The 27,424-nt window shown below is 43.2% G+C and overlaps 1 protein-coding gene across 3 annotated transcripts in view; it reads left to right on the top strand.

Moving 5' to 3' along the window:
• Positions 1-27,424, top strand: part of B3gntl1 (UDP-GlcNAc:betaGal beta-1,3-N-acetylglucosaminyltransferase like 1) — a 62,844-nt gene that overhangs the window by 4,631 nt on the left and 30,789 nt on the right. For all 3 annotated transcript variants that reach the window (XM_021211859.2, XM_029545739.1, XM_029545740.1), the window contains exons 4-6: positions 15,094-15,158; positions 21,563-21,628; positions 26,657-26,752. In XM_021211859.2, the coding sequence (XP_021067518.1) occupies positions 15,094-15,158; positions 21,563-21,628; positions 26,657-26,752 (227 nt within the window). The remainder of the gene's footprint in view (positions 1-15,093; positions 15,159-21,562; positions 21,629-26,656; positions 26,753-27,424) is intronic.

Here is a 27,424-nt window from a genome sequence, read left to right as displayed (position 1 = left end):
TTCCAGGACAGCCAGGGCTATAAAGAGAAACCCTGTCTCGAAAAAACAACAAACAAACAAAAACCAAAACCAAAAAACAAGCAAAAACAACCCAGCTTTCTTAAGAGATATTTTTATCCAGACAATTGTCCTTAGACTCTTGCCAGGCATCAGTTTACCACAGAGGTGTGAGTTCACTTTTGGGCTGTTCTCCATTGGTCTGTGTGGCCATCCTCAATGTTCGTACCATGTTTTTGGCTGTTGTAGCTTTTTGTTTTATTTTCTGTTCATCTTTGTTACATATACAAGCAAACTCTCAACCATTGATGTATGTTCTCAGCCAAATAAATTGTTTTCTTAATTTCCTACTTGGACTGCTCATTTTTTCTTATTGTTGATATTGTAGATCTTAGAGCTTAGATTAGTTTGTTTATTTGTACAGAGAGGGTTTGTTTTTTTTTTAAATAGTGTCATGTATTAGCAGAAATAGTTTTCCTTCTGATTGGGATGTGTGTGTGGGTCAATCATCATTCTTTACCTTATTTCTTGAGACAAGGTCTCTGTATTGGCTGGTTTTGTGCGTCAGCTCGACACAAGCTGGAGTTATCACAGAGAAAGGAGCCTTCCCTGGGGAAATGGCTCCATGAGAGAGATGCAGCTGTAAGGCATTTTCTCAATTAGTGATCAAGGGTGGGAGGGCCCATTGTGGGTGGAGTCATCCCTGGGCTGTTGGTCCTGGGTTCTATAAGAAAGCAAGCTGAGGAAGCCAGGGGGAGCAAGCCAGTAAGCAGCACCCTCCATGGCCTCTGCATCAGCTCCTGCCTCCAAGTTCCTGCCCTGTGTGAGTTCCTGTCCTGTGTGAGTTCTTGTCCTTACTTCCTTTGGTGATGAGCAGCAATGTGGAAGTGTAAGCTGAATAAACCCTTTCCTCGCCATCTTGCTTCTTGGTCGTTGATGTTTTGTGTAGGAATAGAAACCCTGACTACAACAGTCTCTTACTAAACCTGGTGTTCGCTGATGAGGCAAGATTAGTTGACTGATGCTCTTTCTGATTCCCCAGGGCTAAGATTATCGAACATAGCACCATGCTCTGCTTTTTATGTGGGTAGCAGAGATACAAACAGTTTCTCATGGTTGTATGGAAGCACTTTGCTAACAGCTATTTCCCCATCTGTTTTTAAAGATGTGTTTTTTAAACAACTTTTCACTGGGAGGATCAGGCTGGCTTAGAATTTAACAAACCTCAGCCTCCCAATTTCTGGGATTAAAGGTGTGAGCCACTGCACGTGGCTTTTATTAATGATTTTTGCATGTGTGTTCATAAGGGATGTTGGTTTTGGTTTTTGCACTGTTTTTTGGTGGCTTTGATGTCAGGAGTTCTGGCCTCTGGGACAGGTTAGGGAGGGGGAACGTATTCTAATTTTTGGAAACATTTAAGAAGGACTAGTGTTAATTCTTAGTAGAATTCACAGGTGAAGCCGTGGGATCCTGGGCTTATTTCTTCACTTTGTTCCTGAGTCCGGTTTTGGTTTGCATGTCAGGAGTTTCTTGGCTTCTCTCAGGCCCCTGACACACAGTGGCAAGGCTGGTAGTGATACAATTCAGTGGTTTGAGTCTCTCCTTTTCTCTCATCTAGCTGCATTGGTTACTTTGTTACTCCATTTTCTCAGGGGCTCTCTGGCCATAATTTTTGTCTTTTTGGTTCATGGATCCTTTTATCAGTATAATGATGTTGGATTTTATTTGTTTACTCATTTCTTAGAATCATTTAGGAATAAAGTTGGTTTTATCTGGTATTTGCACAGCTACCCAGGTTTCTTTGTGATTAGTGTGCATGGGATTTTTTTTACACGCTGTCTTTCAGCTCACTGTGTGCCTTTGGATCTCTTACAACATTTAGAGGAGTCATTTTTTAGTTTATTATTATTTGTTTTGAGACAGTGTCTTACTGTGTAACTCATAGAGGAGTGTGGACACCCGCCTCGCCAGCAAGGAAGACGCCACACAACAGGATTCTTCTGCACATGTTTATTGGGAGACCTTGATTGCTGTGGCGAAAGACCAGCTGTGGCTGGAAAACTGGTGCTGCTTATATATGCTTAGGATAGGCGTGGAGCCTCCTGATTGGATATGCCATCAGAACCTCATTAACATGCTCCAGGGCGAGCAGTGACTCAGCGGACACCTGAATGCACATGTGCACATTGCTTGTTTATCAAGAAAGCATGCAGGAAGTCGGCGCCATCTTGTAATGGCGAATTACCTGGCTTCCCACAGAGGAGTCATTTTTTAGTTTATTATTATTTGTTTTGAGACAATGTCTTACTGTGTAACTCAGGCTGGCCTTGACCTTGGGATTCTCTTGCCTCAGTTTCTCCAAAATCTGAGATTACAGATGTAAGCTGTCTAGATAAGTAATTTTTTTATTTAAGTTTTATTGCATTATGATGAGAAAAGATACATAATTTCAATTTATCTGAATTTGTTAACGTTTAAAAACCTATTTTGAGTAAATAGACTTACATCACATTCTTCTTTCCCTCTTGTACCCCAACTCCTCCCAGAGACCTCCTCCCTTCAATACCTGCCATACCTATCGTTTTTAATCATATTCTTTAAAATTTATAAAATATCATAGCAATAAAAATGAGTATTATAAAAGTTGTTTGAGAACCGGGCGTGGTGGTACACGTCTTTAATCCCAGCACTCGGGAGGCAAGCTTCTGGGTGACTCTCCTTTCGCTGTCATAGGGGCGCCGGGATTATAGATACACACCGTTGTATCTAGCTTTTTTATTTCTTTTATTTTTATTTTTTTATTTTTAAGAGGAGTAAACTCTCAAAAGCTGGCTGAGTTGGTTGCTTTGGGGTTATTGTTCAGAGACCAAATCCTTCATCTTCATTGGACTCCTCTATCTCTTCCTTGGCAGTAGGCTTGGCTAGGCCTCCAGCAACAGCAAGAAGTTGATGGCAGAAGCCACAGGGATAGCAGCCACATATGCAGTTGGGTCAGTCAAGAATTGACCTTTTCAGAAGGAAGGAAGGTCTTTTCAGTCTCCACGGACAAAGCCAGGACCTGCTTGTACTCATTGCATAGCACTGAGGCAAACGTCACATAAATACCTTCCCATAGAAGGAACAATACGGTTTCTAATGTGATATCATTCACTCGGGTTGTACATGCTGCCATTGTTAAACACCTTCTGTTTGATCAACCCAACTGCATATCACTTAGCATTTCAGTAGCATCCCCCAGAGATTTCAGTGTTAAGGCCTAAAGCCTGGAGGAAGGAGGTTTTCGTGGGCCCAAGACCAGTGTTCTGGGACCACAATAACTCTACAGGGGCGGTGTTCCCAGTGTCTTCCATTTCATTGAGGTCTTTTTTCTTATTTAACACAAAGCCCAATTTTCTCCAACAATGAAGCAACTGTTTCTCAAGAGCTGACTTGTTTTCCAGATGCCCTTGGGATGACTTTGGGCATCGCACTGTTCTTGGCCAAGAGCACCACAGCCTTCCCTGGGAACAACGTGCATGTCTGTAGGAACCCACATTTTCTGTCCCACAATGACAGATGATTTTGGATGATCACCTAAATGTTAGGCGATCTTAAGGAAGTAGTTGGATTTCAGGTTGCCCAGCCTTTCCTGGGTTTTATAGCAGTGCATCAGAGGTTTCCATGAAAGGTTATGTCACTCTAGTGAGTATACCTAGCCAGGTTCTTCATTTGGCTTCTTACGTGGGTTCTGAGGGGCACAAACCTACATGTGAGGCACCTCCCTCCCTGCTTGGCACCTTACAGAATTGCTATCTAAGTCAGTTAGTAGAAGAAAGGAGAAAAGCTATCTATTCACATTATCTTGCATAATTACCTGTTCAGCCCTTACTGGTGCTGTGGCTTTTCTTTTTTCTTTCTTTTTTTTTTTTCAAGACAGGGTTTCTCTGTATAGCCCTGGCTGTCCTGGAACTCACTTTGTAGACCAGGCTGGCCTTGAACTCAGAAATCCGCCTGCCTCTGCCTCCCAAGTGCTGGGATTAAAGGCGTGCGCCACCATACCCAGCCGGTGCTGTGGCTTTTGAGTGGATTGAGAGTTTGCCAATTTTTTCAGCCTTAAGAACTTTAGGATTTTTCTAAGACTGATTTGCTATCAACAGATTTTCTCAACTTCAGTTTATCTGAGAACGTCTTCATTTCTCTTTCACTTTTTAGAATGAGAATCTTGGGTGACAGTCTTGTTTCTGTGCCGCGTGCTTCTGGCCTCTTCGTTTCTGACAGCAAGCCAGCTGTTAGCTACATTGAGGCTTCTTTCTGTCTTAGTTAGCTTTCACTGTCAACTTGACACTGCCTAGAGTCACCTCAAAGGGATTCTCAATTGAAGAATTCCCCAGATCAGTTTGATCTAAAGGATTTGTCCATGAGGGATCTCCTTAGTGGTTAATTGCTGGAGGAGGGCTCAGCTCACTGTGAATGGTCCTATTCCCTGGGCAACCGGTCCTGGGCTGTAGAAGGAAACTAGAACATAAGCCAGGGAGTGAGCCAGCAGGTTGTGCCCCTCGGAGGTTTAAGCTTTAAGCGCCTGCTTGAATTCTGCACTGACTTCCATAGTGATGGACTGTGACCTGGACGTAGAACTCAAATAAAGCCGTTTCTCCTTTAAGATGCTTTTGGTCAGAGTCTTTTATCACAGTAACAGAAAAGAACAGTCCTGTGAGCGATTTTCTTAATCAGGTTATTTGAAGTGCTACCCTATATGTGGGTAGCATCTTCAGGTGCCTGTATCCTTAATGCTCACTGGCAGGTTCACCTACCTGTTGCTATTGAAGCTGCTACTGCCATCCTTGTCTAATATCAAAACCCAGCTTCTCAGAGATTCTAGTGTGGACTGGAGACTCACTCTCTAGGAATCCTCAGGCCTTTATCACTGGATTGGACTAATGAGGTACCCAGCTTCATGGACTGCAGGGTTCTCAGCCTCTCCAGTGTGAGACAGTGTTGTACTGAAGCACTGACTGAGCCAAACTATTGTCACAGTCAGTTTTACAGAGCCTGCTCACAATCATCACAGCTGAGCCTGTTGCCTGCCTACCTTCCCTCACAGGAGGAGAGGTTGGGAAGGATCATCCAGCTACCCTTCCCGACAACTTGTCTGCAGTTTTGTCCTGAGTACGTGGTATCTTGGGAGAAGGTTAGAGGATATAGTGTGGGAAGTCTGGGGGAAGGCCTCCATCTGTGCAGCCCCAGGGAAGCTGTCATCCTGCAGACCTTCCAATATGGCCGAATCCTGCCCATAACCCCTCACCCACGTCTCTGTAAGTAAATTTAATGATCTAGTCAGTTCCCCAGGTGAGCGAAATCATACCTCGGCTTGTTGTTGAGACCTTAGAAGGAGCAGATGTTGTTTAGGTCTTCCTCAAGGAAGGTATTTTAGCTACGGTTAGTCATGGATAGACTACCCAGACATATTGTTTAAGTCAACCCAGCAAATGCTCTTTTAGTATGTAGTCACTCGTCTGTTCTGCTTTTCCCTGGAACTCTGACTAGTGTGCCCTGTAAGAGACAAGTCATTTCCTTCTTGTAAGTTATGGAGAGTTCTCTGTTTTGACATATTCATATCTTTTGGCATTTTTAAAAAATGTTGTGATTCCTTTGTTTTCCTAGTTGGAGTTTGTTTGACTTTCTAAAGTTGATTATTGTTGGCTTGAATATATCTGGGGAGCTTTCAGGCGTTATGTCTTCTGTTAATTTTTCTGCTTATTTCTTTCCGCCGCTTGCAGCTTACACCATGAAGACGTGGTGTGCTCAGTAGTGTTCCATATTCTTTGCTTTTCTTTCCTTCTTTTTCTCCCTTCTTCAAGTAGCAAAATCTTTATGCGTCTATTTTCAAGTTTCCCAATTTTTCCAGTGTCAATGTAATCTTGAGTCTATTACTAAAAATCTACTTCTGTTTTTATATTCGGCGGCTTTAGGAATTTTACTTGATTCTTTATTCTCACGTCTGTAATTTTGTGAATGCTGTGTAGAAAAATATGACATTGTTGCAGGTTTATCTGTAATCATGACTTTCCTTGCATTTAATGTATTTGTAATGATTGTTCTGACTCTCAGCTTTGAACCTGATGTCTGACCATCCTTACCGGAAGTTTCTGCTATCTGCCCTTTGCCCTGAGTGTAGGGCGGGCTTTCCTGTATCTTTTCATGTCTTCTGTTTTCTGCGGGGTAAGGACAGTACAGACAGCAGGTGTCTGGTCTGGTTGCTGCTGACATTGCTTTGTCATGCTCCTCTGGGGCAAGTTACCTGGGGTGACAGTAGTCTTGGCTGGACTGTGGATGTCTTTCTCTTTCCATACCTTCAGCTCCAGTAACTGCTGTGATTGTTTTGGGTGGTAGTTGTTATTGTTGTTTTGTTTTGTTTGTGTTTTGTTTTTTGTTTTCAGTGACATGGTGGGGCATAAATTGCTGCAGAAACTAATCCAGTAAATTTTAGGTCCCTTTGAAGAAACATTTCCTGAGGTCAATGTTTTCAGTGGTAAATCTGTCAGGCCCTTGACCCCATCACCTCTGCAGGTTTGCTGTTGTTGTTGTTGTTGTTGTTAGGGTATCTAGGGTCTAGGCCTGGGTATTACCATATTGTTACATGTGAGGTCTGTACTTTTGTGGACTGTGCTCTGCTAATTCTAAATTTCTTTGGCCATTGTGGTTTGAATAGAAATGGGCCCCATAGGCTCATTTATTGGAATGCTTGGTCATTAGGGAGTGGCACTCCTTGAGAGGGATGGATCAGGAGGTGTGGCCTTGTTGGAGGAAGTGTGTCACTAGGGGTGGGCTTTGGGGTTTCAAAAGCTTAAGCCAGACCAGTGCCCTCTCTTCCTGCTTCCTTTGTATCCCAATGGATCTCAGCTACCATGTCTGCCTATGTGCTGACATGTTTCTTGCAATACTGATAACGGCTTAAACCTCTGGAACTGTAAGCAAGCCCCATTTAAGTGCTTCCTTGTATAAGAGTTGCTGTCGTCATGGTGTCTCTCCACAGCAATAAAACATTGACCAAGATAGCCGTATACTCCACTCAGTCATAGCCCTGTGCTGCAGACGAAAAAATAGAAGCTTCTGTCTACCCAAACTTGTTAAAGGAGCTGAGGGCTGTGGCTGGCTAGACAGTGATCCTGATGTCAGCTCAGCCTGTCTCTCCCCATGGGATGCCTGCCCTATGAACTGAGGTGAGGGCATGAGTTTGGTTTGGCTTTATTCAGATTTTGACTGTGCCCTGGTTTCCCCCTCTTGTAGTAAGGGACCGAGTTTTAAAAAGAGACTGGGTATTTTAAAGACTAGGATTTTAAGAATTTGGAATGTTTATATTGTAATGTTGATATTAATATGTGATCTTGGGGAAGAACAAGAAAGAAAGGATTATGGCATAACAGTATCCTTTTGCATCTGGGAGGGAAGGAGAAACAACCTTGTGTCGCTGCTGCCTGTGGCTTCAGCTTTGCAGAGCTGGGAGGGAAGGAGGAGTAGCCGAGTCTGGTCTACACTATAGACATCCACTGTACTCACGGAGTCTGGGGAGATTTTCTCGGATAATTGTATCTGCATTTGCTGTATACTTTGGACTAGTCATTTCTAGAGACCATAAATGGTGTTTTGTAAGTACTTCTCAGCAGCTTTTCTGAGGAGCAGAACACTTCGTGCTGTCACGTGAAGCACAACTTTAGGTTGTAGAGCGTCCTTTGTCTCCTTTGTGACTCTTACTCCTTGCTCTGCTGTTTTAGTGGTCAGCCTAGGACTTAGAGTTCGTGCCTTTAACTTATTGGCCACCTCCCTTTGAGTGCATACACCAGAGTCAGGACCTATAGCGTGCTGGGCTCTGCTGCTATTGCTACCCAACACTGTCAGACTTTTCCTTCCGTGGTTATGAATCCTCAGGGTGCTCTCTAATTTAGTTTACGGATTTATGAAAGGAATATGAAGAAAGAGAAGACATTGCTCATATCTCCTTGTGCATCTTTTTCCAGGGTCACCCTTTGCTTTCTGTAGATAGAGATGTCCATCTTACTGTTGTCCTTCTGCCTGAAGGACTTCTAGAAACATGTCTTGTAGTGCTTGTCTCCTGGCAGTGGATCCTTTCAGATTCTACATCTTTTTCTGACAGTGTGAATGTTGGCAGATGGCTCTGTGACTTCCCTTCTACCTTTGTTGACTCCAATTCTTCCCATGAGGGTGGTGTCCACTCATTCATCTTGAAGCACTTTCTTCACCATCTTCCCCTCCCTTCCTTCTCACCTCTCTCTCTCTCCCCCATTTCCTCTTCTCTTCTCCTTCCATGCAGTTCATTTCCCTTTTTCAGACACTCATGGAAATGAGAAGGAATGGCCCCTCCTGTTTTATATAGGTGGGAACTGAGTTCCCTGAAAGTGTAGTCAGGTTCCTGACTCAACTGCCATCTAGTTACCCAGTTTACATAGTTCAGGATCCTGGGGAGGGATTAACCAGCTTTATTGTTTATTATCTACCTTTAGTTAGATTTTCACACATTATTTTGGACTTTCTATGTAGATGGTTTAATCCTGATTAGATATTATACTCTTTATTTTTCTAGTTTTTTACTTTTGTGTTTTTGCTTGGCATGAGATGAGAAGTCTAGAAGGATAATGTGTAGAGAGAATCTTCTATATGCTGTATGGAAGCATCACCTATCAATAAAAAAGCCTATGGCCAATGACCTGAGGCAGGACTAGAAGGTGGGACATCTGGCAGGGGGAGAGAGGGGAATTCTGGGAAAGAGTCAGGCACGGGATTTGCCTTAAACTCTGGAAGAGACAGTCATGTAAACCTAAGGAGAGGTGACTAACCATGTGGGACACTTAGAATAGAACAAATGGGTTATTGATACATGAGATAGTTGGGAACAGAGGCAAAACTATTGGCCTAAGCATTTATTAATAAATATTAAATCTAAGAGTCGTTATTTCTGGGTACAAAGAGGATGGGTAGAAAAAGCGTGCAGTTACAATGATGTGAAGTGACATTCATGATGGCAGAGTCCTAAATGGCCCTGACTTGGTAGAAGGAAGCAAGTGACCACTCGGTAGCCAGTTAGGGTCTGGAACGTGAGAGAGCCTTGCTACACCTTCACGTGTCCGACCACACTGCCGTTCTTCCTAGTGATGAAGGCCTAAAACAAAAAAACAAAACAAAACAAAAAAAAAAAAACAAGAAAAACCAACAACTTTTTTACAAATAAATGTATGCTTTGATTAGTGAAAATGTGTTCTTTCTTCTGGAGTTTTTGTTACTATAATGTAGTTACATTGTTGAAGCTTGTTGAGGGTCTGTTCTTCTAGGACTTCTTTTGCTGCTTGCTTTGCCAGTAAGTGGATTCCAGCAGGTAGACCGTAGAAGTAATGTAAGCATGAGACCCAAAGCAGAGTGTATTAGGTGCTGATGCAGGGGAGCAGCGGTATCCCGGAGCTGGATTTCCTGAGTGTTATAACCTCATAGATGCTTGAACTATCTCCTCTCCGTGGTAACACTCTGGTTTCTCATCACATCTTGTTTTCTCTTTATTTCCCATTGAAAATGTGTTTTTTTTTTCTTACTTTATCTCTTCAGTTTTCTGGAGCTACTACTTAAAAATGATCTTTGTGCCTGGGATATAGATGGTAAAGTATTTAAGATTCCTACTTATCTGCAGTGACCTTAAAAGTCCTACTTAGTTTGTCTGGGCAAAGAATTCTAGAGACAAAATAATTTTTCTCCTAATTGTACAGGGTCACCTCATTACCTTCTAGTGTATCATGATGATTCTTGCTATTTTAAAGGTATTTTCTTTGAAAGATACCTTAAAAGATAGTTAATACTTCAGTTTTGAAATTTTTGATGTTGGGTCAAGGTTTTTGTTTCTCTTTCCCTTTAAATGATTAAATGATTTGCCTCATAGTCTTTCTTCTCACTGTAATAAGAAAAGAGTGCTCCTCATACAGTACTTAAGATTAGAACAGGGGGTAGGTCAGGTCATTCTTAGTGACAGATGGGTCCTCTTTGGCTAGGAGTTCTTTTTAATAAAAAGAAGTTTAATTTTTTAATACTTGTTTAATTTCCAGTGTGAGTGGGTGTGAGTGTGAGGTCACACACGTGTAGGTTGATGCTCTCTTTCTGCCATGTGGGTTCAGATCCTCACATTGGTGGCAGGTGCTTATACTCACTAAGCCATCTCAGCCAGCTGGGTAGAGCTGGTAAGTTGGTTACTTGTTTCCAGAATTGACTGCGTTTGAAGCCATCGGTGATACTTTAAAACCCTGGGCACCTAAGCCCTGCCTATGACAGAACCTGTCTGCAGCACTGTTTCAGCACTGGAAGTGGTGGAAGTATCCCAGGGGTTCTGAGGTGAATTTAGGGTTGAAAGCCACTGCCCTAACATAGCATACTGTCTTAGGTTTCCATTGCAGTGATAAACACCACTAACAAAAGTGCCCTGGGTAGGATAGGGTTTACTTCACCTTACAGTGTCTAGTCCATCATTAAGGGAGTCAGGGCCGGAACTCAAAGCAGGACCTAGAGGCAGAAATAGAAGCAGAGACCATGGAGAACCACTGCTTATCTGCCTGTACTTCCTGGCTCACTTGGTTTGCCTTCTTATATACCCCAGTACCAACTTCCTTATACCCCACTACCACCTGACCAGGCTTGGTGTCACCTACAGTGGGCTGGGCTATATTAGTCATCTGCCAAGAAAATGCCCCACAGGCAAACCTGACAGGCATTTTCTCAGTTGAGGTTCCCATTCCTCAGATCACTCTAGCTTAAGTTGAGTGTCAAGCCAGCACAGACACCCTGTTCCCATTTTTAACGGTGTCCAGTCTGCATAGTTCCAGTGTATTTCAAGGGCAGCAGGCAGCAGCACGCATTGTGACAGCTGCTGCTGCTGCTGCTGCTGCTAATTCCCCAAGCCTGGGCTCTTAACTGCTTCCTGTGAGATCTTGGAGTAGAGTTGTGTGGGTGAGAGGTGGAGGGAGGAGATGAGTGTGCCTGGCATGATTTGATGGCTCTCAGGAAGAGGCAAGCCTTGGTGTGTAGTAGACCTGCTGCTACACAGCCACCCTCCCTTCCTGCTGTTCATCTTTGCTGCTAATGTTGCTGGATGGCTGTTTTAAGGAGCATGGATGGTAGAGGACCTGTGGTCCTCAGGTCACTTGGTTATCCTGCTCCATCCCCTTTCTCCTGCTCCACCCCTTCTCCTGCTCCACTCCCTACTGCTCTGCCCCCTTTCTCCTCACTTAGTGATTCATCCATCCTGCCACCCCCTTGTTGCTTAGTGATCCTTCCTGCCCACCCGCCCTCCCCTCTTTCTTCATCGCTATCTCATTGTATAGCCTAGGCTGGCAGCCTTGGTAATCCTCCTGCCTCAGCCTCCTGTTATTATAGGCCTGAGCTACCATGTTTGCTTTACTTGATGATTGTTAAAAGAGTGTATCACCCATGAGCTTACACAGTTCTCATTTCATCTTTGGTCTTTCATCATCCCCCAATATCCAGACACCAATCTAGGTAACATGGAATACTGAGTCTCAGTGTCTTAAAAACCTTGGACATAGTTTGTCTGCTTTCTTTCTCTGTCTCTCTGTCTCTCTCTCTCTCAAGATTTATTTATTTTATGTCTATGGGTACACTGATGCTCTCTTCAGATACTACAGATGGTTGTAAGCCACCATGTGGTTGCTGGAATTGAACTCAGGACCTCTGGAAGAGCACTCGGTGCTCTTAACCACTGAGCCATCTCTCCAGCCCTTGTCTGCTTTCTCAAAGTAGCTTATGCTTCACCCACTCCTAATCTGAAAGTTTGCTGTGCTGATGTTACACAGCCCTCTGTGGTCTCTTGCTAATGTTTAGTTTATCTTGTGTTTGTTGCTGTGGGTGAAGTACAGGGTAGATGTTGGAAGCTGAAGTCAGCACTATTGGGCTGGTAAGACGTAGCTGAACCTGGTCTGTCAAGATGAACCCTAAGAATCGTTGCCTTGGGAGTGCTGTTTGAGGAAGCAGAACAACACAGTGTTTAATGCACAATTTAAATAAAACTGCTCTCTACAGCTAAAGACATGGCTCTGTCAGTGAAGTGTTTTCCTTCTGAACATGAAGACCCAAATTTAATTCCCAGAATGTGTGTCCAAAAGGCTGGGTGTGGTAGCATATTTGGAGAAAGGCCAAACCCTTGGGATGGCCAGCCAGGCCTGCTTAGGGAGATCCAGGCTCATGAGAGACCTGCCTCAGAAAAGAAGACAGCAGCATCTGAGGAGTGCGACCCAGGAATGGCAACCTTCTCCCGACTTGTCTTCATCTTGTGCATCTGGAAAATGTAAATATTTTCTGGAAACTATTTCCCAGTTTCATTGTCTTTACGTTAAAATACAAAACTACATGAGTTTCTACACAGTGTAGTTTCAATCCTGAAACAGGAATTTGAAACTAAATGTTCTTTGATATTCTTTAGTTAAGAGGGATTTTGCAGCTTCTGTCACTGAATAGAAAGGGCATTTTGCTAACCGATGTTTATTGTCTCTGCTTTAAAGACAGATTTCATCTTTCATAAAACCTGAATTGCTTGTCACTGAGTCATATCATGACCAAATGCATTCTGTCTTTGACAAGGACAGTGTAAAACTAAGGACCCCAGGTGGAGTGCCGGGAGATGACATCACCTCATTGTCTGTGGGAAGTGAATGAAATTCATGGCAATCCTGTAAGGCACATTGGAGTTTAGCTGGTTCTTTGGAAAGACATGTTTTCCTGTAATATATTAAGTAGGACTTGTTACCTTCGTCATTGGATAACATAAATTCAAGCATTTTGTTTTTAGAAATGCTGGGTTATTTGTAGTGGGTTAAGACTCACTTTTAAAAACTAACCATATAACAACAGAAATACATTTTGCCATGTGGCTTTTTGCAAAGACAGAGTGAACCACAGCCTACTTGCTCCTCTCCAGGAGTGAGGAATGTTAGTATCTCCATGGAGCTAGGTTTTTCCTGTTGGAACCATAGCAACCGACTACCCTCACAAAAGGACTGGCTTCCACAAACATGGAGCCCCCACACAAACATTGACTTTCTTCAAGGCAGTAATATTAGAGCAAATCCCTTGTCTTTGCCAAACACAAGATTCATTGTGAGAAACTTCCAGCATCCTCAGTGGGCTAGGACCCCCTTCATTACAGATTCATGGATTCAGTCTCTCTCTTAAAATCTGACTTTCCATAAGTAACTTTTGTAACAGAATTCTGTTAATTTTAGCGTGCTTGTGAAGAAGGACTTGTTGTTTTTGTTGTTGATTCTGAGGAGGTGTTTATTCTCATGCTTGCCTTGCTCTGCAGGGATGGCCCTGGGGTTTCCTGGGGGTTGCAAATCTGACTCAGGGTAGGACGATCACATTACCTTTCTTGGTCATCTCCTCCTTAGCTTTTGTTTATGCTTCTGGTTTTTCAAAATCTGGGCCATTGTTAACTGGTTGGACTGGCCAAGTTCTATAGATTAGTGCTGGAAATTAAACTGCTACTTCTTATGAACCTGGCAGAAGTATGTAGGTTTGGGGTGGATCTTAGGAGCATGAGCAAATAGGGCAGCTTCCCATTGTCTTGTGTCTTGCTTTTCTGTTTCCAGTCATAGTATTACTCCTCCTGCCCCTGGTGTCTCTGTCTCCACCACCCCCCCGTGTGTGTGTGTGTGTGTGTGTGTGTGTGTGTGTGTGTGTGTGTATGTGTATGTGTTCGAACATTTGGCTGGTGTTCCCTCAGGACTGACAACTTTCCTAAGCCTGTCTCAACTTCAAATACCAAAGAGATTTATTGTTTCAACTCTGTACACATCTATTCTGCTTTGTGTGATTTTTCTCAGTGGCATCAAGACTGTAACCATCTGGTGATGTGATTCAGGTGCTGGTCATCTCTTTTTCCAGGAAGAGTTCACCTTCCTTAAAGCCGCACTAGCGCCCTCTTCTGGTCTGAATGCCCTTTGAATGGATCTGCCTTTGGCACCCCGCTGAGCTCATGCCACCTTTTGCACAGTGCCCCAAATATCCAAACCTCTGTGACTCTCCTGACCATAGGGCGAAGCTCAGCCCTCTTAGCCCAGCAGTCAGCTCCTGCGAAAGTGGCTTGCTCTCCATCCTAAACTGGTCTGCACCCAGGGTTCTGCTTGCACTGTTGCTTTTACACAGTTCTCTCTGGAATCCTCTTTGTGGTAATTTTTGACTTTTAAGTTCTTGTGCTTTCTCAGCACCACTCATTGAGTTGCCACTATGGGAGCATTTGTTTGTTTGGTTGTTTTTTTGTTTTGTTTTGTTTACAACTTGCTTGTAGTATCTTTGAAGGAAATGATTTTTGTAAAATACTTTAGTATGTCCCCTGGGGATAAGGAATCCCAGTCCCTGAAGCCAAGGCCAGGCTGGATTCTTCATCCAGGACGACGACGACCACTTTCCCAGCTCTTTGCTTGAGTTCTGTGTCCCCTGCATGCAGTCTGCTTCTTTGGGTCTGATCCCCGTGCTCCATCCTCCAGTAAGGGTCGCCTTCTTTGCTGTGTAAAACCCTGGGCTGGTTCACTGTCAAGTAAGCTATTTTGTTTGTTTTCGTTTTGTTTTTCCTTCAACTTAAGCTGCCCCAGCTCTGGACTTTTACGATGACTAATCATGACTAAAAGTTCTCTTGGGTCTGTGCTGAGCAATGAATGCTTGGCCTGGGTTGGGTGTGCACACGCCCCGATGTGGCAGACATTGTCAGTCACCTACCTCACTTTGGTCATCTAGCCTTCCATGAAGTATTCAGATTGAACATTTACCGACCAGTCATATACAAGTATGCTTTGTACTGCTCCCACTTGGGCAGACTTTTGCACTCTCCTCTTTATTTTAATATAGTTCCAGATGCCTTGTCCTTGGCAATCTCTAATATCATCTCTGAACATGGACGTTGCTTTCTATTCACCTTCCTTTTATTCCTTCAAAATTGTACCTAAACTTTGGGTGGTTGTGTGGAATGACCTTGGCCTTCTAGGGGTGTAAAGTACACTGAGCTTCATGCTGCTGAAAACTAATTTCTAAAAGAACTGTTTTTTCTTTTTCTAACAGTTGGATATTCTAAAAACCAAGCAGTCGCACAGAGCACAGGGTCTTACCTTTGCTTTTTGGATTCAGTAAGTAGCTCTCTGTTTTGTTTATAGTGGCCTTGTATATATTTTCCAAATAATGATTGGGAATTTTAGTAGGGTTCTTAAAAATAAATTTTAAAATATGTTGGGATGAACCTCAAAAGTCAAGTTTAATAGGTTGTTGCTAGCATCTAATTAACAAAAATAACATCATATAAAATGTAAAAGAGGACCACAGGGGATATATAAATAAGCAAAACGCTAGCAAATATGATACTTAAGGGATTAAGAAATGGAAATGGACCAGGTCATGACAGCTAGAGCAAACTTTGAAGTAGATTCATAGGTAAAGCTAAGGAAGGACGGGCATGTGGCAGATAGACTTATACAGAAATTCAAATCAATCAAACTTATATCAAAATTTGAATTTGTGACCAAACAAATTAAATTAGCAAAATACTTCCACAAAGCAAGTTAAGTATTTTCTTACTATTTTTTTTTTCAAGATGGGGTTCTCTCTGTGTAGCCCTGGCTGTTCTGATACACTATTTGTAGACCAGGCTGGTTTCAAACTTAAAGAGATCCACCTGCTCCTAACCCCTGAGTGCTGGGATTAAAGGTGCACACCACCACACCTGGCCTCATCTAAGGGTTTTCAATGGAGGTCGTATTTCAGACAGTGTGACTCAGCACCACGTTGACAGCGTGAGTGTGCCTAATGCTGTGGCCTTGACTCCTAGTTTTCACCTCTTAGTGTCTCAGGGAAAGATTTGTATGCAGATTCACCTCAGGTTGTTTATTATGACAGAAATGAGAAACCAGTTACTGTGTACTGGCTGAGTACTGGCAAAGACCACTGACAGGCCGTCAGAAAACGGTCACTTTTACGGGGATGCTTAGGAGTAGGACACTTGGTTGTGATGGATGAACAGACTCTGTACAAACTGTGCTGTCCTTAAAAGTTCTCATAGAATAAAGCAAAGCAAACAGAGTCTGTCTTAGACAATACAGCTTTTACGTACCTAAATTACTTCATAGATTGGACTCCTAGCTTCTTAGAAACATGCACACCAGGACCCATGGGAATGTTAGCCATTGGCCTATGCAGCTGTTACAGTTTTGTTTCCAGTTCATGATTCCAGGTACACGGAGGTGGGAGAATGCATAGATCAGGAGATGAAGCCTCCCTCCCGTGGTAGGGACAAGAGGAGCACTGACCCCACAGTGTTGCCTTGGGAGGTCTGATATTTTCAAGTCAGAGTTCTGCATAATGTTGTATTTACTGAATTTCAGTAGCACATTTGTCAGTAACTTACTGAAGACAGATGTGGCCAGCTGGATGAGGAAGTGTGCCTGTCACATTCCGTGTGTGATGTTTGCATTTGACCTATCCGTTTTCATGTGAGGTGATTTATCAAACAGCTTTGGTATTAGCTCTGTAGAACCCACTCAGCTCTAGGAAGCAGCTGAGGGATGTTAGTTTTTGGCCCAGTGCAGGAATCTGGCAGAAGAGGCCGACTGTGGGCTGCTGCTCTGCTCTGCTTAACCTAAGTTCTGGCTCCACCTTCAGGCGCTAGCTATTCTCCTAAGCTGGAAACAACAAGCTGTTCATGCAGAGATCGTGTATAGCTGGCTTTGGAAGATCATGAGACACATGGGAGAGGGAGGCAGAACTGGGGCCCAAGGCTTGTAGCTCATTTCTATCTCTTATAGCTGCTCTTGGGAGGGAACTACATTTCTTGTGAGACTGTCTATAATTTAGGTGGGCTTACCTTGTTTTAAAATGGAAGTTATAGAAGTCATACTGTGGTCTTAAAGTGGATCACAGTAAGCAACCCTCCCTCCATTAAGACAAGATCCTATCACTTCAAGCTTCCACTACTTCCTTGCCATACTAAACTGGGAATCTTTGGCACATGGGTAGTAGGGAGATACTTTCATTTTAAGATAGAGTGCCATGAAAATGTCAGAGGCGATTTGAGGGGCTGCTGCTAAGGATGAGGCTGATTACCAACAACCAGACCGAGAGGAGAAGTGTATAGCTTTCAGCTCCAGATGCCAGGGCTGGAAATTGGACCAATAAATCACACCTGCCTGGTGAAGCCTCTGTAAATCCCTATAAACAGAGGATCTCAGAATGTTTTTGATGTAGACATGTGAAAGTCCCAGGGTGTATCCCATGGGAACAGAAAGCCCTATACTGAGTCCCTTGGGCCTCACTGTATCTGCCTTATCTGGCTGTTCACCTGTGTTCTTTACTGTATCCCTTCCAATCAACTGAAAATAGTTTGTTTTTCCTTGAGTCCTGTGCACCTATCAGATTACTCAGAAACTCCCCATTGGTAGCCAAGTAATATGGCATCTGAATTGGGCATGTGTTCTTGAAGAGTATGAGGCCATAGCCAGGATCCATGCTACTCCAGACAGTATGAGGATTGCATTGGATGGGAAGTCCTAGCAGAGGTCTTCAGAGATAACAAAGCTAAAGACAGAGCTCCGTCATCCCCTTCAGGGTTCTTAGGAGCAAACTGAGAGAGATGAAGTAGGACCACAAGTTGATGATTGATTATAGTGAAAGGGGGAAACCATAGCACACGTGTATCACCTCCAGTCTAACGAGATTCAGGGTTTATGTGCTCTTGCTATATGGGAGTTTGGGGAATGTGCATAGTTTGAGAGGAAGGGAGGTGACACAAAGGAGAGGTTTGGGAAATATTCACCGGCCCAGTACATTCTGCTTGGCCACCGAATAGCAGTAGATGGTCAGTGATTTACTGTGCCATCCAGTGGCATGTGATAGTTGTCTGTGTGGTATGATGATATTCTGTGGCTTCCATTTGTCACAAGAGTGACATCCTCAAGGACGGAACCACAGGTGTTGGAGCTCAGCCAACGAGACCTTTGCAGAGACTCAACCACATGAGGAGGGGGACCAGGTGTCAGGTAGACTCGACTTACTGTCTACAGCTCCATGGTCAGGGCTTGACAGCATTGATGATGATAAGGGGAAAACACACATATCAGAGTTTTGTGGGTTAAGAAGCCCTTTAGCGTATGAGAAGCACTGGACACTGCTTTTCAGAACAGGCTCAGGAAGTGACTGGGTTTATACACTTATCCTTCATAGTTCCATTCACAGGGGTTAGGCCTAAGTTCCCACATCTCATCCAAAAACCAAACACAGGAAGACACAGATCAAGGTGTCTGTGTTCTCTGTGGCAGGCACGTTTTGCTATGGTCTTTAACATTTTCATTTGTTAATGTTCCCCCAAGGCCTCTCTGCAGCTGTCATTTTCAAGGGTACCTTCTTAGATTTCACTGGGTGCCTGTCTATCATTTATTCTCCCCAGATTTCTTGGCTAATTTTAAAATAGTGTGTGTGTGTGTGTGTGTGTGTGTGTGTATACATACACTTTTGTGTTGCCCAAGCACGCCAGAAGAGCATGTTGGTTTCCTAAGGAGCTGGAGTAACAGGTGGCTGTAATCTGTTTGATGTGTTGATGCTGGGACCTGAACTCCAGTTTTTAGAACAGCAGGAAGTCCCCTGACTATTTCTCTCCAGGCCCTCCATGCTCTTTCTGTGATGTTTCCGGTTCCTTTTCTCAGGCTGCCCCATCATTCCTCAGTGATGAGTCCCTGTTCATAATCGTGGAGTTTCAGCCCCTGTGGTAATTTCATGCATTCCAGAAATGCCAGTGATAATGTTTCAAATCTATTTCTCACTGTGAAAAGAAAGCTCCAGGTAATATTCCTTGGCACGAGCCCTGAGGTGAATGTACTCTGCTTTCATGGTTGATGCAGACAGCATCTTGCATTTAGTCTGTTAGCTCCTCTATTTTGCATCGCAAATGTCAGCTGACTCTGGTTAACCCATCACAGTGAGCCTGCCCACAGAGAGAGCCCAGTCAGTGGGTCAATTTTGCTTCCATGAAAGGGAAAGGGATTACCTTCTCAGAGGTGCAGTAACACTTCCTGGCTTGTTATCAAAGTTCTCCCTTACTCTCATTTACAAAGAAAGACTTTCTTTCTCCAGTCTCAGCTGCTTTCTTCTCTTTCTGGTGGCCTTATTTATGGGCTTGTTTGCATTATTAGTTATCATGCTCTGAAAGGGTCAGTACTTGCTTCTCTGTTCACTCTTTGGATTGAATGTCTGTTCACCACATCTCCCTTAGTCTGGTCAATAAGTGTATTAACTCTTTTTGTTCTCTCTTTGCACTTATTGTAGTTGCTCAACAGCAGAAGTGGTTCCTCAGGCTCTTGAGACCAATATGGAGCATTTTGGCTTTTTTTGCATAGATTCCTGAACTGTAAAATTGGAGTCTTGTTTCATTCTATGTGTATTATTAGTCAGAGCCCAGAGAGGTTGAACAGTAAGGCTGGGGGTAGAGGGTGGTAAGGGTGGTAGTGGTGGAGGAAGAGGAGGAGGAGGAGGAGGAGGAGGAGGCGGCGGTGGCAGAGGTGGCGGAGGTGGTGGTGGTGGTGTTGGCATTACCAGTCCACTGATAAAAATGCTAATCTCTCCCAGATCCACCTTTACAAATAGAAGTGTCAGGCCATTTTTCTGGGCTGCCTTTAGGCCAGTCAAGTTAACTCATAAAATTAATTATCACATGTCCACCCTTTGTCAACCTGACATGCATACACACACCTCCTTCAGCAGCACTTGTTTGGGTCCAGCCAGAGTTAGGTACATATAGGTGATATACCATGCAACCATGCTGCTTATAACTGAACATAGGCAGTCTCTTCCCCAAAGAGTCATAGTCCTCAAGTGATGTTGAGTCTTCTGGTGTCCCAAAACTGTCATGAGGGGAATAAGAGAGGGAAGAAAACAAAGGTGTTTACCTAATATGTTAAACAGGTTGAAGTGGAAATGAATTTTAACTTTGATACCCTCATTTCTATAATTGGTCACATGATCATAGCTATTATAACTACTCCCAAAGTCCACTCAGTGGTGAATGCAGTCACAGCTGCTCAGATCAGCAAACCCAGGACAGAAGAACAGATGTAGGATCCCGTCGCATACTTAAATTCAAACCCTAGGAAAATTTACCACATTATTTAATAAATGCACACATAGTGAAAACAATAAAGAAAAGTGAGAACAGTGTGGCCCTAAAAGCCCAAACTGAGGTCCCTGTGAGCAGAAGGTAGTCAGAATCAGAGGTGAGAAGTGTTGGCAGTGGCACTTCTGTACTTCATTCTGCCTCCATTTCATAATTCTTTATTATGAATCTTCACCTCAGTGGAGTTGGCTCTTTATCTGGAAGGTGACTCACACATTTATTCTGGAAAAGGTCTAAGCCATTCATCATATACCTAGATGGTGTTTTTTGTAGTTTCTTACTGGCTTTAATTGCAAATCCTGGCACTACTGAGAGAATCTAAGAAATCTCCTGCACTCCATTCTTCCTGGTTCCCTTGTGGAGCAGCCATCGGTTTTCACCAGTATTCTAGGCATACAACACAACTCCTTTACTTATCTGTTTATCTATGAGCACAAGGAGTCCAAAGTGGCAGGTGGCCCCTTAACTTAGAAGTATTTCCCTTGTCACCTACTCCCACACCCCTTTAAATACTTAAATCTTTGTCGATTATTCATCCACTGAAAATACCTTATTTTACTAGGAAATGAAACATTGCTACAGATAAATTCACAAAACCATATGTTGTGGAACATATATAAGGAGCTGCCTGTTGTCAACACATCAAAAATCTGCCATGATGCTGCTTCCAGAAACTTCCTGCTCACAGTGACCTCAGTTTGGGCTTTTAGGGCCACACTGTCCTCACTTTTCTATATTGTTTTCATTATGTGTGCATTTACTAAATAATGTGGTAAATTTTCTTAGGGTTTATTAAGTAATAATAATATAATTTATTAATAATAATTTATTAAGTAATGTGGTAGATTTTCCTGGGGTTTGAATTTAAGTATGTGACGGGATCCTGCGTCTGTTCTTCTGTTCTGAATTTGCTGATCTGAGTAGTTGTGATGGCGTTCACTTTGAGAGAAGTACTGTATGTAGTTTGTTTTTCCATCTGATACTTACCGACTTGGATGTTCCATGTCTGGAAAGTGTGGTTCAAAGCTCACTTGGGTAGAGGACCTTTTCTACACAGATGGTAAAATCCCTAAGTCTTAGGGAGTCTGTACCTCCAGCTTTACTGGATGATGCCAAAACACCTTTGAGAACAACTATAAAACTTCACACAGGCACATGAGGGTCCCCTTGTTCTTCATCTGAACTACACATGGACTGACAGAATTTGCATTTTTCTCATCAATCACATAATTGCTTTCCTTTGATGACTAAAGAGGGTCCTGGTTTATGGGTATCTGAGCTGACTGCTCACCTTGTTTGCTGTTGTGTTCTTAGACTATGTGCCTGTTCTAACTGTGCTGGAGCCACTTCACATGTATTTAAAATGTGTTCTTTATACAGGATGATGTTATGATGCCCCAGAGAGTAAGGATGCAATATGAAGCTGCTGTTCAGCACCCAACGAGTGTGAGTACACCTGTCCTGTGTTGTCACCCCCTTTAATGAAATGCCAGTTTGGGTTGTTTTGTTGTTTTGTTGTTGTTGTTTGTGACATTTTTTGAGGCAGGGTTCTCTGTGTAGCCTTAGCTGTCCTACAACTTGATCTGTAGATCAGGCTGGGTTCACACTCACAGAGATCTGCCTGCCTCTGCCTCCAGAATACTAGGATTAAAGCCGTAGGCCATCACCATTGGCACCAGTAATTTTTAAAAATAGAGATATTCTTTGGGATTAGAAAGAATCTGTTTACAGTCAACTAGTCAAATCAGGGGGAGATTTGTAACCGCCGTGTTGTGAGCCCTTAAGAATGGCTCCCTTTGGAGAGGAACATGCTTCTGGTTAATGGCAACAGGAGTAGGAACTGGAAATACAACTTCGCCTTGCTGCCTGAGGTGTTCTTCTGAGAGAACTTCACTAAGTGAGATTAGAACTCTTAACTTCACCAAATAATAGAATTTCTGGATAAGTTACTATGGAGTAGAATTGGAGTTTATGAAGACGATTTCAAACATAGATTTAAGCAGGGCACCAATAGACAAGTATTTAGGAAAAGATACTATTCCCCAGATATGGACATAGATCTCTTAAGAGAGTCACTCAAGGGTCTTATCAATAGCTATACATAGAACATTGATGGCTTCTAAGGTTACATTGTTTCTTTCCTTTCTTTGTTTCTTTTTGTAAACGAGATTGGAGAATACTTTCTGAGGCTTATTGGATAGGATTAAAGGCCAATAAGGAAAACCATAGGTCAGAAGAGTTGAAGCTTGCTTTACTCTATTAGGTTACAGGGCTTTAAGACATGTTTTTACTGTAAGCAAAGTTTACACGCGAGAGATTTTCAAAAAACTTGATGTTTTACATCTGGAAAAGGAGCAGGCCAAATGCAGCCCAGTCATACATGCTTAGGCCTTAAGCATGCTATCACTCTTATTTGAAATATTTCGGTAAAAAAGCAAATTGTCCCTATGTAGTCAACCTTTACAGCTGAATTTTAACAGTTATACTGGAATTCTTGACTCTCGGTTGGAGAACGACTTCAAGCAATCTCCTTCCTAGGTGAAGGGCTCCTCTCTCTTTCTGTGCCCCTGCCTTTCTGTCCTGTTACATTCATCATTTTGGAAAGCATCTGTCACTTTGAAACTGATAGAAAGGTCTCTCTCCCTCCCTCCCTCCCTCCCTCCCTCCCTCCTCCCTTCTTGCTTGCTTTATGATGCTGTGATACCCTTTTCCCGTGTAGCCATTCATCAGGACAGGTTGCTGCTTCTTACCAGGGCAATTGACTCCATGTGAGATCAAGTTAGACTACTCTGGTTCTGATGAGCAAATTATTGAAAGGAAAAAAACGCTCATCATAAAGCCACCTCCCTGAAGGATGCTTTTAGGCATTCAGTTAAACCTCCTGTGATCAGGACAAATGGTTATCCTCTAACAGGCACTGTTCTGCGAACCCCAAGTGTAGCTCACATTCTAGTCTCTTTTACAAACTTGGCACCTTTTACTTATTTCTCTCCTTCTCTTCCATTTGATTCTGAGGACGACTCCCTGGCACTGGTGTGTATAGACACAGCCCTCAGGTCCGCCTCTCCTGGAATGGGGTGTTCCCTATCCTGTTTCAAGTCAGAGGCTGAAGGCTTATGTATTCTGCGCTGGAATTGCTGATGTATAAACATGCACGGCACAGGTGCTATGGAATATACCTGTAAGACAAGAGGAAATGCCTGACTGCCCTTGAAAGGTTTCTAGGCATGGGATAGTCCCTCTCCATCCCTGTGGCAGCTCTGTGACTCTCAGGGCTGGGGGTTGTTGCAGTAGGATATGTGCCCAGATCAGTCCCTATCACTCAGACTGCCTGTCCCTCCCTGTCTTTCCAAGCCCATCCTACCCAACCTACCCTTTATCCTACTCCTGGCCCCTTTAGCCACTTCTCTTTGCATATAGGGTAGAGATGCTCAGCTTTAACATAGGAGAACCACTTCTAGTATAGAGTTTTAGGGCAGGGACACAAGCCACTCTGACCATGCAGGCAGTTGTGAGAGAATAGATGGAAATACAGACAGAATGTACATTGTCCTCTCAGGAGCAGAGGGGATCCATAGATACTATCACTGTGATTACAAAAGGTTCCAGAGGACTCAGGGTCCTAGGGTGTCTGCCAGGCTTTTGTGAGGTATGTTTTGGAAAATGAAGATCTGTAAATAGAACCAGGGAACCACAAATTTGTGTAAATATATGTTTTTAGTAACTACAGACTCTAGGAAAAAAAAATATATTTAAGTTCAAAAGCATGGACTATTCCATTTCATCCCCTTTTCTAATTGGGAAAGATGTCAGAAGGCCAACAGTGTCTGACAACATGTGCTGTCACAGAGTTTATGAGAACTCCATCTGTACCTCATAACAGTGTCCCAGGATTGTAATCACTGGATCTCACCCAGCAGTTCAGGGTTTTCTGCCTCAGCCTCCAGAGATGTTGGCAGGTCTCCTCATCATAGGGGGAACTGACTGCTTTCTGGTGTGGTCTCTTTGTCAGGAATAAGTTCCCGCAGGTAGATTTTTCTGCTGTGTATAAAGGGAATAAATAAACCCTGGGGTTTCCAAAGTCCCCTCCCAGTGGCTGACAGTGAAGTAATGTTTATAAAGTTGGACAATAAAAGATAAGCACAGCATGAGAAGTATCCTGCTCTGAATTGAGATTGCTTGGTGCCTCTGACTCTGTGGGCTGTGGTCCTCTGTTGCTCTGCCTGTCCCAACAGTCATGCCCTACTGTAATCAAGGCAAAGCTGGTCCCTGCCCCGGCTGAAAACAGGTACCTGAAGCTGGTGCCCATGTTTTCATGAAAGATGCTGTGTGTTTACCAGAAATGAGAGTCCCCAGTTTATTTTAGTATTATATACACTGGAAACTTGTAAAGAATTTTCTTAACAAGTATTGACATTTAAGAGTCATATTCTGTTCAGATATTTTAATTTCCACCCAAACTGAAACTAAACAGATTGGCTACATTAACAAACTTAACTTTGCAGAGGTGTGTGTGTGTGTGTGTGTGTGTGTGTGTGTGTGTGTGTGTGATTCATTGAAATGAACTCTGATATTTAGAGATGTTCAGAAATTTAAAACATAAAACTCATTTTTTCTAACAGTGAAATCAACCTTGATTTGCATTTTTATACTGCTCAAGATTCTAGATTATGACTTATCTTGCTCAACCTCATTGAAATCTTAGATACTCTGTCCAGTCTTCGGTAGAGAACCTTGTGCTGTATTTTCCTCCCAGCCTTAGAGTCGGGTGGAGTGCCCCTGTCCTTTCTTTTTCTCTTCCTGACTCAGCATGTCAGGACCAATTGGCAATGTAACACAAAATTAGCCTGAGAAGAAGCAGTTACTATGATTCTGGGGTTAAAATCATGGCTTACGAAGTCCCAATCTGCAGTTGCTGGTTGGTGGCTATGTTGATTATTATGTTTAGTTTGTTCAGAAGGAATGAAATGAATGTTGGCAGTATGTTCCTACCCTGTTGTTACTTCTAAGCCATTTACAAGAAAACCACGTGGGAAGGGAAGACCTCTGATGGCAATTGCTATAATGCATTCCATTGAATCACTGCAGAATTGTTGGATTTTTATGCTTTGGGCATTATTAGCAGCTCTAAATGTGATTTTATTGTTTTATTCCTGTCATCTGTCTCCTGAACCTTTGCAGCCTAAATCAGTTCTGGAACTGAGAAGTTACTGTAGGAAACCTCATGTTGGTTCTACAGGATCCTTCAATGTCCACAGGGGTCTTCCCACCAGATTCATGAGCAAAGCTGTAGGAGAAAGGAGTGGTCATTAGCACAGCTTCAAGGATAGCAAAGGTAAAGGCAGGAAAGTAATAATGTTCCACGTGTGTGGCCTGCTCCAAACAAACATGGTGGTGAGCGGCTCCCAAACACATAAACACTAGATCTCTAATAGTTGTTTTCAGAATCCTTGTACACAGAATTGTGGGTGTCTGTGGTCAGTGTCAGGAGTGTCCTGTGGGCCCCCAAAATCAAGCTCAGCTGGAGAAATAGACAAGAACATGAGTTACAAGCTCTAAGTGTAGAAGAGTTGAGGAGCCACCAATCTCTGCTCCTAGAGTCTCTCTCTACAGAGTACAATTACTCATTGTGTCACAGTTCAGGAAGGGGTTTTAGAGACAGCAGCTGTCCTGTCACTTCCCACCCTTTCAGTTCCACATCCTTGAACTCTTAATGAGTGAGACAGAGCTTCCCTACAGCTATAGTCTTACTAACCCTCATTTATCATGTGAGGTGGAAGCATCACCCCTAGATAAATGGTCTCACTGACTTTTATCTACTTGTGAGGTGAGAAGTCACCCTTAAGTAGAGTCTTACTAGTCTTTTTCTACCCTGGGATACTAGAGCTTCATCTTTACATAGAGCCTCACTGACCTTCAGGCTTTTTGTAAGGCAGGAACTGCATCCAAAGAACAGTATCACCAAACCTTCTCTGCCTAGTAATCTGAAAGCTTTACTCCTAGGTATAGTAGTGGAACGACTTAGCCCATCTAGCAAAGCAGGAACTTCATTTCTGGGTAAAGTCTCACCTACTCTTGTTACACAGTATGAGTATGGTGAGAGCCCCTAAGCAGAATTTCATTGACCTTTGTCTACCAGTGATGCAAGAATTTCAACCCAACTGCTGTTTCCTGTTCCTTGTGTGAAGCCTAAACTTCAACCCAAGCATACCATCACCAAGTGTGTTAGTTTTCCATTGCTGTGACCATGGCCTCAGCCACTTAAGGTAGAAAGAGCAAACATTGCCTTACACTTCTAGAGGGAACGTGATATGGAGGCATAGCAGCCGAGTAACAGCCATAGACCTCATGTGTACCTGGCATCCTGCTCTCTCTTGCCCTTGATGCCAGGGATTTTTTGCCTAAATCAGCCCCCAATCCATGGATTTCATACATATTTACAAAGCCTTAAAATATATTTGTTGTTTTCCACAGATCATAGGATGCCAAGTGAGGAGAGATCCCCCAGACTCTACAGAGCGATACACACGTTGGATCAACCAGTTGACATCTGATCAGCTGCTGACACAGGTAACCATCACCGAGTTTGTGACCTTTTATAGACTCAACTGCTTCCGGTTAGAGCCCCCTGGGACCATGTTCAACTTCTTGGCACATTCTGTCAGGGTGGGGTCTTTGTATCTTCACTCATCTATATGCTCTTGAATAGACAGTGTCTAGTTGGGGCATACCCATGTAGTTTTGAGCTTTCATGGGTCAGGTCAGTATTGGACATTATCTCAGGTATTGTGCTCAGAATCCAGCCCTGGCTGCCTGGAACTTGCCACATAGACCAGGCAGTCCTCAAACCACAGAGATCACCTGTCTCTGCCTTCTGAGTTCTGAGCCTGAAGATGTGTACTACCACTCCCAACATAGGAACTATAAAATAGAGGGTTCTGTGCCCGTCAGTGTTGGTTGTGTGTGAATGTATATTCGGACCTTTTCTCAGGAGTCAAATAGTCACAAAACATTTACCAGAAATGTATTGGAGGACACCTCATAAAATTGGAAGCCTAGTTAGGATGAAGGAGGATAAAAGATTCAGGTGACAGGGCTTTAGTGCAGAGTTCTAGCAGACCTTCAAAGAAGACCTAATTCCAATACTCCTCAAACTATTCCACAAAATAGAAACAGAAGGTACTCTACCCAATTCTTACTATGAAGCCACAATTACTCTGATACTTAACCGCACAAAGACCC

This window comes from Mus pahari, chromosome 14 (genome assembly GCF_900095145.1).
Source record: "Mus pahari chromosome 14, PAHARI_EIJ_v1.1, whole genome shotgun sequence".
Classification (NCBI taxonomy): domain Eukaryota; kingdom Metazoa; phylum Chordata; class Mammalia; order Rodentia; family Muridae; genus Mus; species Mus pahari.
This window is presented reverse-complemented; position numbering and strand designations above follow the sequence as displayed.